The sequence below is a fragment of the Rhodamnia argentea genome, chromosome 11, assembly GCF_020921035.1.
Source record: "Rhodamnia argentea isolate NSW1041297 chromosome 11, ASM2092103v1, whole genome shotgun sequence".
Lineage (NCBI taxonomy): Eukaryota > Viridiplantae > Streptophyta > Magnoliopsida > Myrtales > Myrtaceae > Rhodamnia > Rhodamnia argentea.
In genome coordinates this window covers 12105534-12124440 of record NC_063160.1, presented here as the reverse complement: position 1 = coordinate 12124440, position 18907 = coordinate 12105534, and the positions used below count along the sequence as shown (strand labels likewise).

Here is an 18907-nt window from a genome sequence, read left to right as displayed (position 1 = left end):
TCGGCAACTTAATCTTTGGTCTTGCAATATTTGATTTCGATCTCCCCATTATTTTGCACTTCTCGTATGAAGTGATTATCAATATGTTTGGTTCTTCCGTGGAAGACAAGGTTCTTTGATATAGTAATTGCGGACTTGTTGTCACAAAATATTGAAGTCGATTTCGTCAGTGCTTCTCCAATGTCTTCTAGAATTCTCCGAAGCCATATTGCATTACTCGTAGTTGTAGCAGAGGTGACGTATTCAGCTTCCGCGATAGATTGTGCCACCGACTCTCGTTTTTTGGATGCCCACGAGAATATTTCAAAACCCAATGTGAATGCATAGTCGGTAGTGCTCCTCCTATCATCGGCAGAACCTACCCAATCACCGTCGGTGTAGTCGATGAGCTTAGTCGTTGCACTTGGCCGATACCAAATGCCATAATATGTAGTTCCTCGTAAATATCTTAGAATTCTCTTGGCAGCTCCAATTTGTCTCGAACTCTGCATGAACCGTGACAGTAGACTTGTCGTGTACGTGATATCTGGTTGTGTGGCAGTGAGATATAGTAGACTGCCAATCAGACTTATGTAGAGGGAGAGGTCAGCTATTTTTGCTTCATCTTCCTTTAGTAGTTTTTCATTTGTCATGAGCGGTGTTGTAATTGATTTGTAATAATCCATCTTGAATTTCTTTTGTGAAATGAAAATCCTTTTATTTTGGTCGACTTCAATGCCGAGGAAGTAGTGCATCAAGCCCAAGTCCGTCATCTCAAATGTCTTCATCATTTCTTCTTTGAACTCTTGAATCATCTTTTCATTATTTCCTATATATATATATATGAGATCATCTAATTATGGAGAGATGACGAGAGTGTCGAACTTACCTTGGGTCTTGATGTAGAGCGTTGGCTTGCTTATGCTCCTTCCGAATCCTTGCTTGGTGAAGTGTTCGTCAATTATACTATACCATGCTCGTTGTGCCTGCTTTAACCCTTAAAGGGCCTTCTTGTGCTTTAAGCACTTTTTCTTCTTGGCCTTTGACGATAAAATCCTGTGGTTGTTCCATATATATTTCTTCTTGAAGATATCCATTTAAGAATGTTGATTTCATATCTAGTTGATGGATCTTCCATTCATTCTGTGCTGCTAGTGCTATAAGAGCACGAATGCAACAGGAGTGAAAGTTTCAGTATAGTCGATATCTTGTTGTTGCAAATATCCATTCACCATAAACCTTGCTTTATGCTTTTGGATCGATCCATCGGCATTGAGTTTCGTCTTGTAGACCCACTTGATGCCAATCAGTTCTTTGTCTCCGAGGCATCGGCGAGCTCCCAAGCTTCATTTTTCTCGATAATCTTGATCTCTTCCTCCATGGCTTTTATCCAAACTTCTTCGTTGGACGCCTCTTCATGGTTTTCTGGTTCTAAAGCAGAAAAGTTGCATGTCATAGATTTCTAAGGGTTTTTACCCTTAGTATTGGAGAATCTGGAGTAGATTCTTCTTTCATTGCTCTCGGAGAGGATGGGGGTGTTACGTCGTGAGTGGTGGAGTTTGATGCTTCACCTTCTTCTTGTGTTGTTGACTCCTCACGAGCAAGTGGTATGTTAGGCAAGGTGACATACTTCTTCTCGATCTTCTCGTTCTCCTAGTTTTAGGCAGCATTCTCGTCAAACTCGACGTCTCGACTGATCATGAGTTTCTTAGTCCTTAAACGGCGAACATAGACTAGCGAAACCGCTAACCCAGTGACCAAAATAGCTGCTGCTACACTGCTTAAAGCTACAATAACCCACTCATGCTTGGATTCTTTTCTCTTCGGAGGAGCATTCAGTGGTTGAGAAAGAGCTGGCAATTGTGATACTGGTATGAGGACAGGATGACCGACAGACGCAGTAAGATTCACTCCTTTGTTTTCCTTAACAATATCGCCAGGTGTCGCGTTGAACTTTTTGGCCACTGATGAAAGTGCATCTCCGGGCTGCCATACATAAGTAACAAGAAAGTTGAAGCCTGCCTCCGAGTCCGCTTTTGCCGGGCACTTACAGTAGAGAGGAATAGTGACTTGGGTTCCAATCTTCAGGAGAGTTGGATTGATCCCCGGGTTCATTTCCTCTTCGACTTGCCAGTTCGTGAGGTTCTCAAATGCCTTCGTCGAGACCAGGAAGTAACTGTCACCTTTCTTGATCTGATAGGTTATGTTGGCGAAGAAACTGCTGCCACTGCAGCCGCACGTGATCGGAATGAGCAAAAGCTGGCCGGGGTACAAAGGGTCATCTTCAGAAGCCAGGTTGCTCGCCTGCGAGATGGATAAACGGCAGACACCAAACAGGTCGGAGATGCTTCCAAGGTCGATGAATTCGGGTCCTTGCGCGATGTAGGCGACATATGATGGGCATGAGCTCAGCGAGTTGGCAGAGGATGAGAAGTTGGCTCTCGGGCTAGGAAGTGGTTGAGTTGTGACGGAGATGATGAAGACGAAGAAATGCAGAAGAAGTAAATGTTTTGGGGAGGAACGAAAGATGGCCATTTGGCTATGAGCTTGGATGGCTTCAGCCTCTCAAACCTAAGTTTATGAGGGTGAAGCTCCGAGGTTGGAAAAAGCCAAAAACCCAATCTAGTGTGAATCTTTCGCTTGGAATTAGGGAACTCTTCTCCTAATAAAGCCTGGAAGTAGGTTCTTGTTTTGGCTTTGAATTGAACAATTCTCATTTGGTTCCAATGATAGAATAAGCTTTAGCGAATAGAATTTTTTCCCTTGGGACAGATTTTGTGCGTAGAGAGGAGTGAATAGAAAATAACAGGCGGCAATATATGTGTATGGTAGAAAGTAATAGGCGGCAATTTAACCTGTATTTGTTTTTGGCTGGTAGTTGCTTTCGAAATAGAATATGCGATGAGCATCAGATTAATATAAGACGAGGGAACCCCAGTTTGGCCGGCGAAATAGATCATCCTGCATATTTATCACACGCATAGAGAGTCAGCCAAACAATAGAATAAAACTCTTGGAGCCACAAAATCTTACTTAAGAAAAATTCAAAAACCACAAAGAAACCCACAGAATATTATCTAGGATCGGTAACTAAGAGGGATATCATACACGGAAGGATTGCTCGCAAAGTTGGATTTATTACCATTTGCGGAAGGACTGATGAAATGACTGCACAGAATAGAAGGACGTACTTCCCCAATTTTTGTCATCTAGAAATTGAACTCGAGTCAATTTCTTAATCCGTAGAGACAAAAGTATTAGCTGCCTCTTCAGCTGGGCTAACAGATTAAGTTAGCACATCAATGCGAGGTTCCTCACTGTAGACCGTAAATGGCTCCAAATAAATTCTGCACCGTCTCATCCTACGATGCCATAGATTGACCTCTTGTTGGAAACCTACCAATTTGATTCGAGGACACGGTTTCCATGGACTAACCTCGAAGGCCCAAAGGCGGCATGATGTTACTAGACAGTCGAACAGAAGGTCCATCGAATGAGCTTACTTGCAATCCATCTGACATTTTTATCTGCCAAAACGGAAAACTGTGTTTATATGGTCCAACGCAACAATAATTAAGAATAACATGAACGGATAAACAAGGAATGAATAACCAAGCTCCAGGCCAAAAGCTCCCGCCTGAAAATTGATTGTGTACGATAGTCTGACAAAACAGCAGAACAGCCGTCTCATTATCGTTTCATCTACTATCAATCAAGCAAATAGGATTGAGCAGAAAGAGCCATTGTGAAGGGGCCAAGCAGAAAATAGCTTTCCCATACACACAAACAAATCCTTCGAACAAATCCCCATAAACATACCAAGCATGCAGGGGAAGATGATTCAGCTGGTTGAAGTAGAGTGTTTTCTGATATCCTGAAAGGTACAAACAAATCGAGACTTGGTCTCCGTAGATAATGTGAGCCAATTTGCGAAACACAACAAGATCTTCTAACATAGACCATTGAATCATTCATAGACAGATGATCACATCTCCAGTCTATCTCAGATTGACATGAACACTGTAGATGAATAAAGACCAAACAGAAAAATGATACAGTATGTAAACTAACAGTAAGTGGTAAACAGACTTCAAATAATTTCTTTTAATATTGAGTATATTTGACCAAATAAAGTAATACCACATGTAGATTTTGGCACTAGATACAAACTGTAATATGCAGGAGGACAGACATCGGTGTTTCCCTCAAACAAAATATGATTAGAAAGAAATGAAATTACATTATGCTTGCATCTGCAAAAAAAATGAATTAAAAAGAAATTAGATTACATTTTGCTTGCATCTGCACCCCCATTATGTGACAGACTAAAGTGAGTCAGCTAGGACTTGACAGAACTAAACTTGGTCAAGGGGCTAACGGAAGTAACAATTACAGTTTTCGGATGATACAGTACATTACTAGCCCTCCCCATTTGCTGTTGGATCACAGCTTGATGTAAAAGTACTTGCATAGACGTTATAAACTTGACTGAGGTTGGCTGAGCTCACAGTCCATATATGACCACGTAAAGCAATAGGAAGAGATTCATTTATCTCCTCACAACTTTCTTCCACCATCGCAGCCTCTCTCCTCCTGCCTTCCTTCCAAAGACTTTTCACCAGCAACTCCTTCGTGGAAGAGTCAGGAAGTAGTTTTGAGTTTCTCATGTCCTCGAACACCCTCAAAGCAAGAGCAGCTCTGTCACACTTGCAATAACCATGAATCAAAACCTTAAACATGTAAGTGTCTGGCTCGATACCGCTCTGCCTAACCATTCCAAAGATATTCTGCACGTTCTTGATGTCTCCTTGCTTCGCAAAATGATCCATCAAACCAGAAAAAGTTTGAATATCTGGGCAAATGCCATTTAAAATCATTTCATCAAGCACCTCAAGAGCATCAGAGCACCTACTGCACTTGGTCAATGTTCGTAACAATGATGAATATAGAACCATCAGCTTAAACTTTGAGATAGAACCACAGAGAGTTCGATTGTGACGAAAAATCTTCAAAGCAGCATCAGGATCTTTCGAAACGCCACAGAAGTCGATAACCAATTTAATGGTACTGAAAGGAAGCTTTAGTCCCTCCTGTCTGATTTTATCCATCAGCTGATTTACCAATTGGACATGACCATGTCATGCTAAAAGGGTCATCATTCTCTGCACTGTGTAAACATCATGAGTAAACCCTGGTTGGCAAGCAACCCAGCAGAAAAAGTTCCAAGCTGCCCCTGGAGATTTGAAATTCCTAAGGACTTTGCAAACCAAGCGAGTTGTCCAAACAAACTTTGCATTCTCCAATTCCAAAACATCATTGGGGCTCCAACTCTGCAAGGCATTTGCCAAAGCTCTAGGGTCTAGCCATGGTTTCAATCTGACCCCATTGACCTTGTTGACATCACAAGCAACGTTATCCTCCTCCTCGGCTTCAGCCTCATCATCATCGTCTTCTGTATCATCTACAAAATACTCGACACTTTTTATCCTATCATCCGGCAACATGTCAGAAAGAATTTCATCATTCTCATGAATATATCCTCCCTTTTTCATATGTTGCAGCGAGCAAAGCAGAGCTCGAACAGGCAACATACCTTCAGCTTGCATATTGCTGAGTAAAAATTTCACCTCATCAAACCTTCAAACACTTACAAGACCCTCTGCCAAAATTGAGAACTGTTTTGTTGTGCGCTTGATTCTCATCAATGGTAAAACACTGAAAACCTCCAAGGCCGCATCCAGCTTCCCAGAATTCACAAGGTGCTCAATAATAGTTGTATACGTCCTAGAATTAGGGTTTACACCTTCCACAATCATCCGATGAAATATCTCCACAGCCCTGGAATCTTCACCCTTTTCTGCATATAGGCGCATGACTATGTTATACGATTCTGTGCACACATGTCTGTCCAACCCTCTATAATTATCCCAAGTATCAAGAACTGAGTCGAGGTCTCCAATCGCTGCATACCACTGCATAAGGTTCATATGGCTAACCCGAACATTTTTAAAGCTCCTGGCATTGATGGCATCAACCAAAGCATCATGTTCCTCTCTTTCACCGGATCTGGCCAAAATGTTGGCCAGGGCATAAATGGTACCTTGCGTGTGACTAAAATTCGCATTTGATTTAAGAATGTCAATAACTGAAAGTGCAGAATCAGTAGAAGGAGCAGAACGGAGAGCGTGAGTGACTACAAACGAGTCCAAGAGCCGGTCATTTAAGAGAGTGGTAAGAGAACTCTGGGAATTTGATCGAAGCGCAAGCCAGATGGAATCAATAACTGTCGCTTTATAAAGGTAGTGCGAGACGTTGCTAGGGAAAGGGTCACGAGAAAATAAGCGAGTCTGCTGGTTTAAGGCGTTGAACAGGCTGCCAGTTCCAGCAGAAAAGAAATGCTTGCGGAACATGGGCTTTTGTGGAATTTAAATGTCGAATGCATAACAGATGAAACTCGCTCCTGACTGTCGAGACTGGTCCGGGCCAAAACGACGCCGAGAGCCAACTTTACAAGCGAAGGATGAATTGACTGGATTCATCAAACACCTGCCTGGTGTGCCGATAAACGTCTCGACTCAGACACACACAGCAACACGAAACCCACAACAAGGAAGAGAGGGAGAACGCAGAAACAGGGCGCAGTAAAGAGCCTTTCAATGCTTTCGCACGGCTTCAAACGTCATGAAGGTAATTTAGGCAAAACGAGAGGAATCAGACGTCAGGCAAAGCATCAAACAACTTCGGTGCGGGCACCATTTTGCGTGAACTTTCACAAACACTCGTAAATCATCATCCCTTTAGGAGAGGAAAGAAGAGAGACGACCCATGAAAAGGCTATGAGAATGTGACAAAATAGAATTCCACAATGATATCTCTTCAGGACGAAACATGGAGAAGATGATTTGGAGCTTCCGAAGGCCCGGAGTGCTTACGAGCCGAGACTAGGAGCAGAGCAGTAAAGGTGGGGACTTTGCAAGGTCACACTGAAAGAAGAGACGCACCACCCTCTCTTCTTCAGAAATCTAGCATTTTTCTAGATTACTCTATCCAATCTGGCTATTTATCCTAAGACATTTCAAAAAGAACATAGGAGTATATGGAGAGAGAAATATTTATGGATATATTTGTCAAGAAATATCTAGGAAAATGTGTAAGAAGTTGTCGTAACCGATACTACAAAAGGGTGCCTCTTATAATAAGGGTGTGTTTTCTTTGAGCGAGTTTTGCCGACTTTGGATATCAGCTGACGCGGCAAAAACCGTTTGATAAACCCAAACAAAATCAATCCGAAACACACAATCGCGCAAAACATTTACGGGGCGAAATTCAGAAAAAATTTCTCTCGGTCTTTGCTAAGCAAAATTGTCACGCCCCGACTCTCAAGCCCGCGACATCACTACCAAATTGCCACGAGATCACGAAGTATAACGTCTCAGGCGCGTTATCGACCTATCAACTATATACGCATACGGAAACGATTTACTCCCAAATAACATATAAACAAACGGGGATAGCCTTGTAGGAGATACATACCAAGGCAAATAATCAAAAAGTAACATATACAGTTACAAGACAGCAAATGAGTCTTAACCCTACCGAGCTACAGAAATATATACAACCCCATACTTCGGGGCGGCTCACTAAGACCTCAAAAGGATATCGGGTCAAATAAGGTTAACTTCTCATCTACTCCAAAATACTAGCCTCATAACCTGGCCTTGGTATCCGTAAAGCTCCATCACTTGAGACCCGAAAGTGGTTCCCACAACAGGGTGAGATATAAATCTCAGTGAATCAAGCCTAAGCTCGGTCGGGACACCGTGTTGATACCTAAATTTTGATATTTCTAAAAATCATCCATTTCGAGCATAAAATGAGAACTAATCATAGTTCTCACCAAAAATAAATTTATCATGTATTGCATATTTACTTTTCGTTAGTCGTGCGTATCATTGTATTTAGGCCGGAGAAAGTAATTGAGCTTAAATTGACAAGCAGACGGACTAAGCATTACATTGAAAATTCGGATAAGCATGGGGAGATTACCGAAAAATTCTAAGAGGGCTTGAACTTATTTTTATATTTAATTCAGCCCATTTATGCTCATTCAATGTTAAAGGCTCTTAATTAATTATTCATTTAATTAATTAAAGCCCAATTTGAGCCCGAGAGTGTGCGATCAAGCCTGCAAGAGGATGAAATTCAGATAGCCCATGATAGTTCGGTTTGTGAGGAATTTTAATGGGATCGGACTCTTGAAGATCAAAAATTTAATCCTACGGTCATTAACGAGTCATATTAGTTTATAAATACCTCGTTATGGCTTAGGGTTGAGGAGGGCCACTTTACATGATAATACACAGCCATTAGAGAGAGAATACATTCTCCGTACAGGGTAGCACTGGGACGTCCATCGCTCATGAGGATGCCTTGATCCCAAGAAGCCTTGTTGGAATTTTTCTCCTTTTCCTTGCAGGAGACACACGGCCCGAATTGCGAGGCGGATCCGAACGGTGGTATTTGGAGTCTTCAAGATCTGCACACACAAGAAAAGCCAAAGGGAAAAAGGGAAAGAAGACAAGTTCTTCACACTAGAGATGCATGTGTTATGAGACTAGGAGAAACGTCCACAATCTTTGCTTGAGCCACACATTGAATCGACGACTCCATCAATTCCGAACGAGATCTCGAGCCGGCGAATAATTTCCAACGATACCAGCAATTTTCGCCACTCTCGAATTAGCTTTGGTGTATCTCATTCCTTTTGCGAGGTTATTTGGATTTACTTTTCGTCCTTTGTTTTTATTTTTGTTGTATTGCAGGACGCCACATACAATAGAGCCCACTATTTTCTGTAATTGATCAAGATCAACCCACTTGGATTTGGCGGTGGGCAAAGAAAAGAAACAGAGAGATTCGAGGCAGTAACACAAGGAGACAAAAGGACAAAAAAAAGGGGAGCTAAACTTTCATTAGTTTCACAATATTTGCGCCTCCTCATTGTTCTTTTATTTTTTATTTTTATCTCTTTCCCACGTTTTGTTCACAGATTCCACGTGTAGAATAAAAGAAAGAGAGAGGGAAAGATCTTTGGCTAAAGATGAAAGCATGAGCGGTGGACGATTATGAAGAATTTCGTCAAACATGGGGAACTAGTCTAATTGAATATCCACGAAGCATTGAACATCCCTTAGTCATGCAATGCGTCTAGTAGTTGCTTTGACAAGTCTTAAGAAATTATTGTCTCTTTGCTCACGGGTGTCCTCTCGCGATTTACTACTCAATGTCCCTAAGAAGTCCATGTCGTAGTTGGTGTCATTGTGACGACTCCACTTGAACAGCCGCAAACGAAGCTGCGAGTTCCTACTATGAGCTGCGAGTCCCCCATCACCAATCCGCAGCAGCCACCGTCGCTAGCCGCGAGTCGACCGGTCCAGTCTCGATTCAAAACGGGAAATCATTAAGTGAATATTAAAGATTCGGTAAAATTTTATCTAATTTTGATTTCCTGATATCATTGCCTATTTTTGAATAAGTTAATATCCATGTGGATATTTGAATATTTGATTGAGATATCAAGTCCGAGCATATTTTTCTGAAAAAAAAATCTAAATCTAAATTTAACAATCTTACCCATTGCCATTCGGGTACGATCTTCCAACTTAGCAAAGACGGGAAGTTAGCAAATTTGATCTATTGCCATTTAGATCCGATTCGCTATCTTCATGAGCCAATTTTAGATTTTGAGTATTTTAATTTTCAAAAAAAATGAAGATGGATATCTGCGATTTCTTGCTCTTGATTGTTATCCTTTCGTGGATAAGGATTTTCTTTGATCTCGAATGATATCTTTATTTTCGATTGAATCCCATGAATGTCAAAGTTCCTTAAAAGATTTAGTAAGATATGGTTTTCTTAGAAAGTCCTATCTATTGAATTTTTTAGGAAGATAAGGTTTCTTAGGAGTCTTATCTCATTTGATACTCCGGGACAAAACTGAGTAATGAAATCCTTCATGCATATCTTGTCTTGGCCGAGAATTCAAAGGAAAATGAATGAAAAGAGTCATCTCATCTTGTGTTGCGTGATTCGATGTACATCTTGAATGTCACATGCCATCCTCATACACATTTTCGAATTTTATGCTTGCATATTTTCGAATATCTTATCTTGCATTCCATACTTTTTTAAAATGTCATTCGTATATCGTGCATATCCATATCTCACGTCATATATTCTGCATATTTCATATATCTTGCATATCTTGCCGTATCTCATGTCATTCATGCATATTTTTGCATCATCTCATATTAACATGTGATGTTTTGAATATCATTGCATCATTTACCATATTTTTCAAAATTTGCACATTCATACATCATATTTCCGAAAATCACATGTTGCATTTCATGTAGGATAGGCGCAAATTCATGTCGTGTATATCATACCGCATGTTCACTTGCTGTGCCGTTTTTTTTTTTTTTTTTCTTATATTTTTAAATCATATTTTAATATGTCATAGTCATTCGTATGTTTGCATATTTATTCTACAATGTCATATGTTTGCTTCGCATACCACATGTTCGCATAATTATATATCATAGCTTGCCATGTCATCATGTTGTATTCTCTTTGCCACTACACCAAGTCATTCGCATGTCATGTAGAACCACGTCAGGATTCATTCATTTAGGCTAGCCACTTTAATCCGCATGCTGAATTCATATAATTTAGAATTTGCATACCATCTACATCAAGCATATAGTTTTTGCATGTCACATAGTCTTCGCATATTTAGTTTACTTTGATTGCGTAATTGATTGCTATTCATGCCCATCCATGTCACGAAGTAGTTAAAGTGGATTGCCTTATGTTTCATATCACGTTTTGTGTTTTATGCATGTCATTTCGCATGCCATAATTAATTAGTTAATCTTTGCACATAGGGTAACTGGACTCCTAAACTTGCATGTTTTGCATATCATCCTGTCATCTATATAGTTTCATGTTATTTCATTCGTGCATGCATTCATTCCACAAAGCGAAAACTCCAAAAATAACTTCATCTTTTGAACTTTCAAGCAAACTCAATCAAGCTTGAGTTACCAAAATAGGATATTTCATGGAATTAAAGTATCGAAATGATATTAGCTTTAATTAGTTAATGTAATCAAGTCCCTAAATCCTTAATATTTGGTTCGTAGGAATAAAACAGTTCTCCTGCTATTTTATTTAGGTTTCTAACCAACCTACTGAAAATGGTTAGTGGCGACTCCAAATTTTAAATCATTTGAATTAACTAATGTTGCGATTTGGTAGGGTTTGGGAGAGTCCGTATTAGGTTAGTTAAATAATTAACCTGATAATCCATTAGCCCAAAAATTTCTTTTAGGTTGTGACACAGTGATTCGTCTATAACATCCTAAACACGAGGATTATAAAACCACGATATAAACATATATCCAGCAATCATATCACATGACAATAATCATCCACATGCATACTTACCAGCCTTCAGCCACACATAATACAATGTTTGACTCAACTCAATAGTCACATCATACAACCAACCGAACAAAGCATCACACTCACAAGTATGCACTGGACACCACACAAACCCATTTATTAATGATGATCATGCTCTTGGCGCCACAGTGATGTGGATCCACGCGATCGGTGTGATTAACTCTCACAATTAATGCGATCCCGCACTCTTCCGATAGGACCGAGCTACGTTCATTTTCCCTCTCGGCAATGGCTACTACAAGCGGTGTATCTAGTGCACCCTGCACGGAACGGCAAATAGGCATCCCTATACGGGGTTTCGGTCCATCACAAGCCGTGATCGGCATCCGATAATCCCTTAAAAGCGTACGTACCATACGGGGCATGAATTATCATGCTTCCGGCAAGTCGTGTAGTTCCATAAAAATGGTACGGTGTGCACTATGTGTACAGTATGAACTTGCCAGGAAAACCCATCATCGTTCTTTCCTATGACCATACAGCACACTCGACACATCAATCAATTTATTCTCTTTGATTTAGGCCGGATGCTCAAACAAACGTGCTCAAAGACTCGACCCAAGGCCATTTTCATGCTAAAATATATCTTTGATCTTGCACACGGTCATATGCATATGCAGACTACCAAATGTAGGCTGCAAAGACACATGGGACAATTAACTCCCAAACGGACGCCAATTCACTCAACGAGCATTCAGGGTACTCAAATCAACATTTCAATGAGGCGATTCACCCAAACAAAGTCATCAATTCAACACGAATAAACCCATTCGATTAGGCCACATAAAGGCTCAATTTCGTGCCAGAGTCATTGATTAGCCAGTTTGATTTATAATCACCAATCGATCGCTCGTCCTTAACCTATCGCGAGCGAGCGATCAAATCACAACACAAAGTCAAATTCGTCTAACATCAATTAGCCACAGACAATTCTAATTTAATCGATTATGACCATTTATCCTAAATCGGGTTTCCAACTAATCCGACCATAATCAAATCTACCTAAATGCCCTACTGACTAGCTAACTAATCCTAGGCGCAATTAGCGCCCTAACCAAAGATTAGGGTCAACTCACCAAAAAAGGCGATCGAGGTCGGGTCGGGCACGATTTTCAAGGCCGAGGTCGAAAATCATTGTACACGTCGAAAACATTGTTCACCGGCAACACTGTTCCGGCGACACTGTTCACGGTCGAAACAATGACGAGCTCGGCGGTGAGATCGCTGCAAAGGGCAGTAGCTTAGCGACCGGAGCTCCGGCAAGCGGTGGAGGTTGGAAAAACAGAACCAGCAGAGGTAAAAACAGGGAAACCGAGGCTGAGTTGAGGGAAACTTGACCTCACGGGCTGAGGCGGGGCTGGGGAAGGCTAGGGGACTCACCTACAGGTCAAGGACGACCTTCAGGACCAGCTGGGGGCGGCAGAGGGTGGCCGAAGGTGGCCAAACAAATGGCCGACGTAACCGGCGTAGAAAATCGGGGATTCGGGTCGGCGTAGGGGAGGCTGGCTGGGGCTGATTTTGAGCTCTACGGGCGGCGGTCGGCTACTAGAAGCTTCGTAGGACAACTAGGGGTAGAGGGCGACGGCTTGGGGTGGTTGGCGGGCAATGGGTCTCGACGGAACAGTTGCAACGGCGGCTGTGGGTCTCGGCGACGGAAACAGGGCCGACGGGGCTTCGGGTCTACTCCGGGGCTGTCGGGCGGCTTCGTGGTGGCGCACGGCGGTGGGTTAACGTCCGGAGGTCGAGGGAAAGTTGATCCAGTGGCTGTTGGTGGTCGAAAGTAGCCTCAAGGGAGGTCGGAGCCTGAAAAGCCCATTAGTTCCAAAACAGAGGCGGCGCACGGGAGGAGCCGCTCCGGGGTTCACAGCGGCGAACGGCGGCCGGGATGGTGGTGGCGGCGGCAAGGAGTGGTAAACCGAGGAGTAGGGTGGTGGTGGTTTGGCAAAAATCGCCAAGGAAGAAGATGGTTCGGTGATGCAGGGGGAAGGGCTCGCGCGAAGGAGAACAGGGGGAGGGGTTGCGGACGTGAGGGAGAGAGAGAAGAGAGAGGAGAGAGAGTGAAGCTTTGATCGGGGCTGAAAATTTGACTGAAGGTGGGGTCCACGGGTCACTTCCAAATTAATTTTCTTCATCTTATCTACATAATATCCGAGGGCGGTTTCGTAATTTGACAAATCGGGACTGATTGGATTTTTTTGGCTCAACCGATTGGGTATAAAATTTGGAATTTCACGGGCTAGGCTCGGTTCGGAAAAAGTCTAGGCGCGAGGATTAAAATCCTAAATTGCAGCGACCATGATTTCGAGACCCAATCAAAACCGAACGACATTTCGGGAATCATCCAAAATTCGTCACTTTCGTCCTTGCGATCCAAAATTTGCACCAACTAAAATTCAATGTTCTCCCTTTTTTATTGAATTTGGGAAAATTTACAGACTCCGAATTTCCCGGGCGTCACAACTCTCCTCACCTTAGGAAATTTCATTCCCGAAATTACAAGACAGTCACGATTCTTCAAAAAGATACGGATATCTATTCTTCATAACTTCTTCGTTCTTCCAGGTAGCTCCTTCGGTTCCATGGTATTGCCAAACCATCTTGACTAACTGAATCGTCTTGCTCCGGAGCACTTGCTCTTTCTTATCCACAATCCCGACTAGTCGTTCAACATACGCAGCTCGCTCATCTAGCTCGATTTCCTCATAACTCAGCACATGAGCGGGGTCTAGTTCGTACTTTCTTAGCATTGACACGTGGAATACATTATGAACTGGAGCCGGCCTTGGCGGCAACGGAAGATGATATGCTAGATTTCCTATTCGCTCCAAAATCTCAAAAGGCTCGACATATCTAGGGCTCAACTTTCCTTTCTTGTCAAAACGAGATGTCCCTCTCATAGGCGACACCTTCAGAAAAACATGATCGCCCACTTGGAACTCCAGAGGTCTACGCCTCCTATCTGCATAGCTCTTCTGACGACTACGAGCGGTTCTCAATCTGTCTCTGATAACTTTGACTGCTTCCATAGACTGTTCCACCAACTCAGGACTAGTGATTTTCCTTTCACCTACTTCGTCCCAACAAACTGGGGTTCGGCATGCTCTACCATACAATGCTTCAAATGGTGCCATCCCGATACTCTGCTGAAAACTATTGTTGTAGGTGAACTCAACCAAATGCAACTGCTCTTCCCAACTACCTTTGAAATCTAAAACACAGGCTCTCAGCATATCCTCCGTAGTCTGTATCATCCTTTTAGACCGACCATTTGTCTGCGGATGATAGGCCGTCTTGAACTGCAGTTTCGTTCCTAAAGCGATCTGCAGACTCTTCCAAAAGGTGGCGGTGAACTTGGGATCACGATCCGAGGTGATCGTCATTTGCACTCCATGCCATCTCACAATGTGCCTCACATGCAAATCTGCATATATGTCCAAGGTGAAGTCTTTTCTTACTGGAATGAAGTGCGCCGACTTCGTCAATCATTCAACTACATCCCAAATCGAATCATGTTCTCTTTGACTTCTTGGCAATCCTATCACGAAGTCCATCGTGATATGCTCCCATTTCCACTCCGGAATCTCCAAAGGTTGCAACAGTCCTCTAGGCTTACAGTCTTGCGCCTTGACCACCTGACAGGTCAAACACTTAGCTACATGCTTGGCTATATCCGCTTTCATGCCGTTCCACCAGTAGTATTGCTTCAAATTCTGATACATCTTCGTACTACCCGGATGGATACTATAATTGCTATGATATGCCTCTGATAAGATATCCTCCCTTAAACTTTCATCGACCGGCACAACTAGACGTCCTCTAAACTTCAATATCACATCCTCGGCCACTTGAAAATTGACCCTTCGCTTAGCTACATATTCTTGAAGGATCTTCCGAATAGTGGGGTCCGTCGATTGCGGGGTCTTTATTCTAGTCTGCACTTCTGGCTCAATTCTCAATGTAGCTACTAGATTTGACAGACAACTTATCTCCAACTTAAAGTCTAAGTCTCTCACTTGCTCAAGCAAACACCATTCATGTACACATAATTGAGCAATCACCGATTTCCTACTCGGGGCATCTACAACCTTATTCGCCTTACCCGGATGGTACAGAATCTCACGATCATAATCCTTAAGAAGCTCCATCCATTGGCATTGCCTCATATTCAACTCTTTCTGAGAGAGTAGATACTTCAAACTCTGATGATTGGTATACACACGAAAACTTTTCCCGATCGGATAGTGCCTCCAAATCTTTAAGGCGAACACGACCGCAGCTAACTCTAGGTCGTGCGTCGAATAGTTCAACTCGTGGGGTCTCAATCGTCGAGACGCATACGCTACTACCTTTCCATGTTGCATCAGCATGCAATCCAGACCTTTGAGAAATGTGTCACTGTAGATCTCGAAACCTCCAGAGTCGGACGGAATCATCAACACCGGAGCCGTAGTTCGCTTATGCTTAAGCTCTTGAAAACTACGCTCACACTTGTCTGTCCATTCAAACTTCATGTCCTTCTTCAATAGCTTAGTTAAAGGTGAGGCTATAGCTGAAAATCTTTCCACGAAACGTCTATAATAGCCTGCCAAACCCAAGAAGCTTCTGATCTCCGTCACTGTCTTTGGTCTTGGCCAATCTATAACCGCCTCGATCTTCGATGGATCTACTTCAATTCCTTCTCCGAAAACCATGTGGCCTAGGAACGCCACACGAGCTAACCAAAACTCGTACTTGCTAAACTTCGCATAAAGGCGATGTACCCTCGGATGTTGCTTGTGCTCCTCCGGGCTCTTCGAGTACACCGTAATGTCGTCCATAAATACGATCATAAAGAGATCCAAGAACTCTTTGAACACCCTATTCATCAAATCCATAAAAGCAGCAGGAGCATTCGTCAGACCAAACGGCATTACAATGAACTCATAATGTCCGTAACGCGTCCCGAATGCCGATTTCGGTATGTCCTCTTTCCTAATCCTCAACCGATGGTAACCCGTCCGTAAATCAATCTTCGAGAATACCGATGCTTCTTGCAGCTAGTCAAACAGATCATCAATCCTTGGCAGTGGGTATTTGTTCTTTATTGTCACTTGATTCAACTGTCGGTAGTCTATATACAACCTCATCGATCCATCTTTCTTCTTGACAAACAAAACAGGCGCTCCCCAAAGCGATGCACTAGGGTCAATGAACCATTTATCCAAGAACTTCTGTAATCGTACCTTCAGTTCTTTAAGTTCGGATAATGCCATCCTATACGGTGCTTTGGAGATTGGCTCCGTCCTAGGAGCTAACTCTATTACAAATTCTATCGCCCTTTCCAGATGTAAACTAGGCGGTTCCCGAGGAAAGACATCCGGAAACTCGCGAACTACTGCGATGTTCTCAATCTTCGGTTCCTCAACCGATACATCTAATACGGTCGCCAAATACCCTTGGCATCCACTTTCCAACAGACGCGTCGCTTCCAACGACGAAATCAACAAGGTTGAGGTTCCACCTTGACTTTCAACAAATTCAAAACCCACTCCATCCAACAAGTTAAACTGGATGGCCTTACGATAACAATCCACTATAGCCTTTTGCTTCATCAACCAATCCATCCCAACAATCACATCAAAGTCATACATTTCTAGCACAATCAAGTCTATTCTACCCTCATGTCCATCTATAACTAGCCTACGGTTAGGATATCTATCCGCAGCCACTACGCTATCCTATAAAGGTGTAGAAACCTTAAAAACAACATCCAATGGTACTACACTCAAATTAGCCAGTTTAACAAATCTATTAGCAACAAAGGAATGCGTAGCATCCAGATCAAACAAAGCATAGTCGATTTGATTATACAAGAGGACCGTACCTATGACGGTCGGTGAATCCTTCGCTTCTTCACGGGTGACAGCAAACACCCTTCTTTGAGCCTGTGGATGATTTTGGAAGTTTTGTGGCGCGGCTCCCCTTAATAGTCCTCTCGGTTGTGGCGCCTGCCTTCCTTGCTGCCTCTGCAAGCGGTCCTTTACCCGATGGCCCAATTGGCCACATCCAAAGCAGGTTCCAATCCTATACGAGCACGGACCAGGTCCATGTCTCCGGTGACACAGATTGCATACCTCACTCTGGCGCAAAATAGGTTTATTGATTGCTCCTCTGCGATTGGGTGGGATGTGATGTCTGCCTCCATACATAGGCTTCTTCCCTTGCCTCTTCTCAAATCTATTTGACGACGTAAACCTCAACCCAGATGTGGCAGTCCTCTCAACGAAGTCCCGCTCCGCTATCAATGCCTTCTCATAAAGATCATCATAGTCCTGAAGGTTGAACGACGCTAGTATACTCTTAATCTCGGGCTTCAGCCCATCCCCGAACCTTCTAGCCCTATCCTCGGGGTTCTCAATCAATCTCGGGCCATACTTAGACAATTTCGAGAATTTGGCTTCATATTGGTCGACAATCATCTGATTCTCGTGGAGGCGGAAGAACTCAATCATCTTCTGCTCTCTAGCTGTCCTCGAGAAATACTTGTTATTAAAAGCCTCCACAAAGGTAACCCACACCGGGATCGTGCCTTTTGGGAAAGTTCTATCTTTGACAGCTCTCCACCAAGTAATGGCGTTACCCTCTAGTTGATAGACGGCCAGGATTACCTTATCCTCATTCGAACATCTAAGCAAATTGAACACTTTTCCCAATCCTTCAATCCATTGGGTGGCAGCCTCGGGGTCTTCGCTTCCAGTGAACTGCGGTGGCTTCAACTTGAGAAACTGTTCCACCAGCTTTTGAGCCTTACGATCCTCAATTACAGCCACAAGTGGCACATCTACTGGCGGAATTACGGGTGGAACTACAGGTGGGGATTCAACAGCAGCGGGGGCAGCAGCGTTTTGATTCCTTATCTGCTGCCCTATCAACTCCCCCAAAGCTCCTAAAGCTTGCATAACTTCTACCATAGTTGGCTCTTGCCGAGCGGGACCAGCTACGGGAGGTGCAACAGGAGGTGCCATTCCAACATCGGCTATCTCATCTACCGGCCTCACAGGCCTCCTTCGGGGTGCTTGAGGTGCTCTTCTACCGCGCCCGTTCATTATGCAGAAATGATGCAGAGTCTTGCTCACCCCAAAGCAAAACACGGTCAGAAGGCGTCCCCAAAAACTTAACACACAAATAACAATCACATGCATAGTGATAAAAGTCCTACTAGCTATCCCACATCCCATCGCTCCTTATTACTCCAAGCCAATGACCGGATGGATCGGGCTAGAGGGGGCCATTTGGGCCAGTGGGCCCGGAACCGGCCCAGAACCGGCCCGTTGACCGGGCCCACGGTTCCGGAAACGTGGGAACCGGCGGTTCCGGGCCGGTTCCGAACCGCCAAAAAAAAAAAAAAAAGTGGGCCGGCGAG

At 43.2% G+C, this 18907-nt stretch overlaps 2 protein-coding genes and 1 pseudogene across 2 annotated transcripts; all 3 read right to left on the bottom strand.

The window, feature by feature from the left end:
- Positions 1-1638: 1638 nt before the first annotated feature.
- LOC125312932 (serine/threonine receptor-like kinase NFP) lies at positions 1639-2514 on the bottom strand. Its single transcript, XM_048273020.1, has one exon. It carries the CDS (start codon positions 2512-2514, stop codon positions 1639-1641), a length of 876 nt encoding a protein of 291 aa, XP_048128977.1.
- A 1619-nt stretch (positions 2515-4133) lies between these two features.
- On the bottom strand, positions 4134-6799 carry LOC125312792 (annotated as a pseudogene).
- Positions 6800-15636: 8837 nt separating this feature from the next.
- On the bottom strand, positions 15637-18590 carry LOC125312931. Its single transcript, XM_048273019.1, has 4 exons — positions 17268-18590; positions 16728-17222; positions 15994-16541; positions 15637-15883 (listed from the first exon to the last, which is right to left on the bottom strand). Exons 1-4 carry the CDS (start codon positions 18588-18590, stop codon positions 15637-15639), a joined length of 2613 nt encoding a protein of 870 aa, XP_048128976.1.
- Positions 18591-18907: the final 317 nt, after the last annotated feature.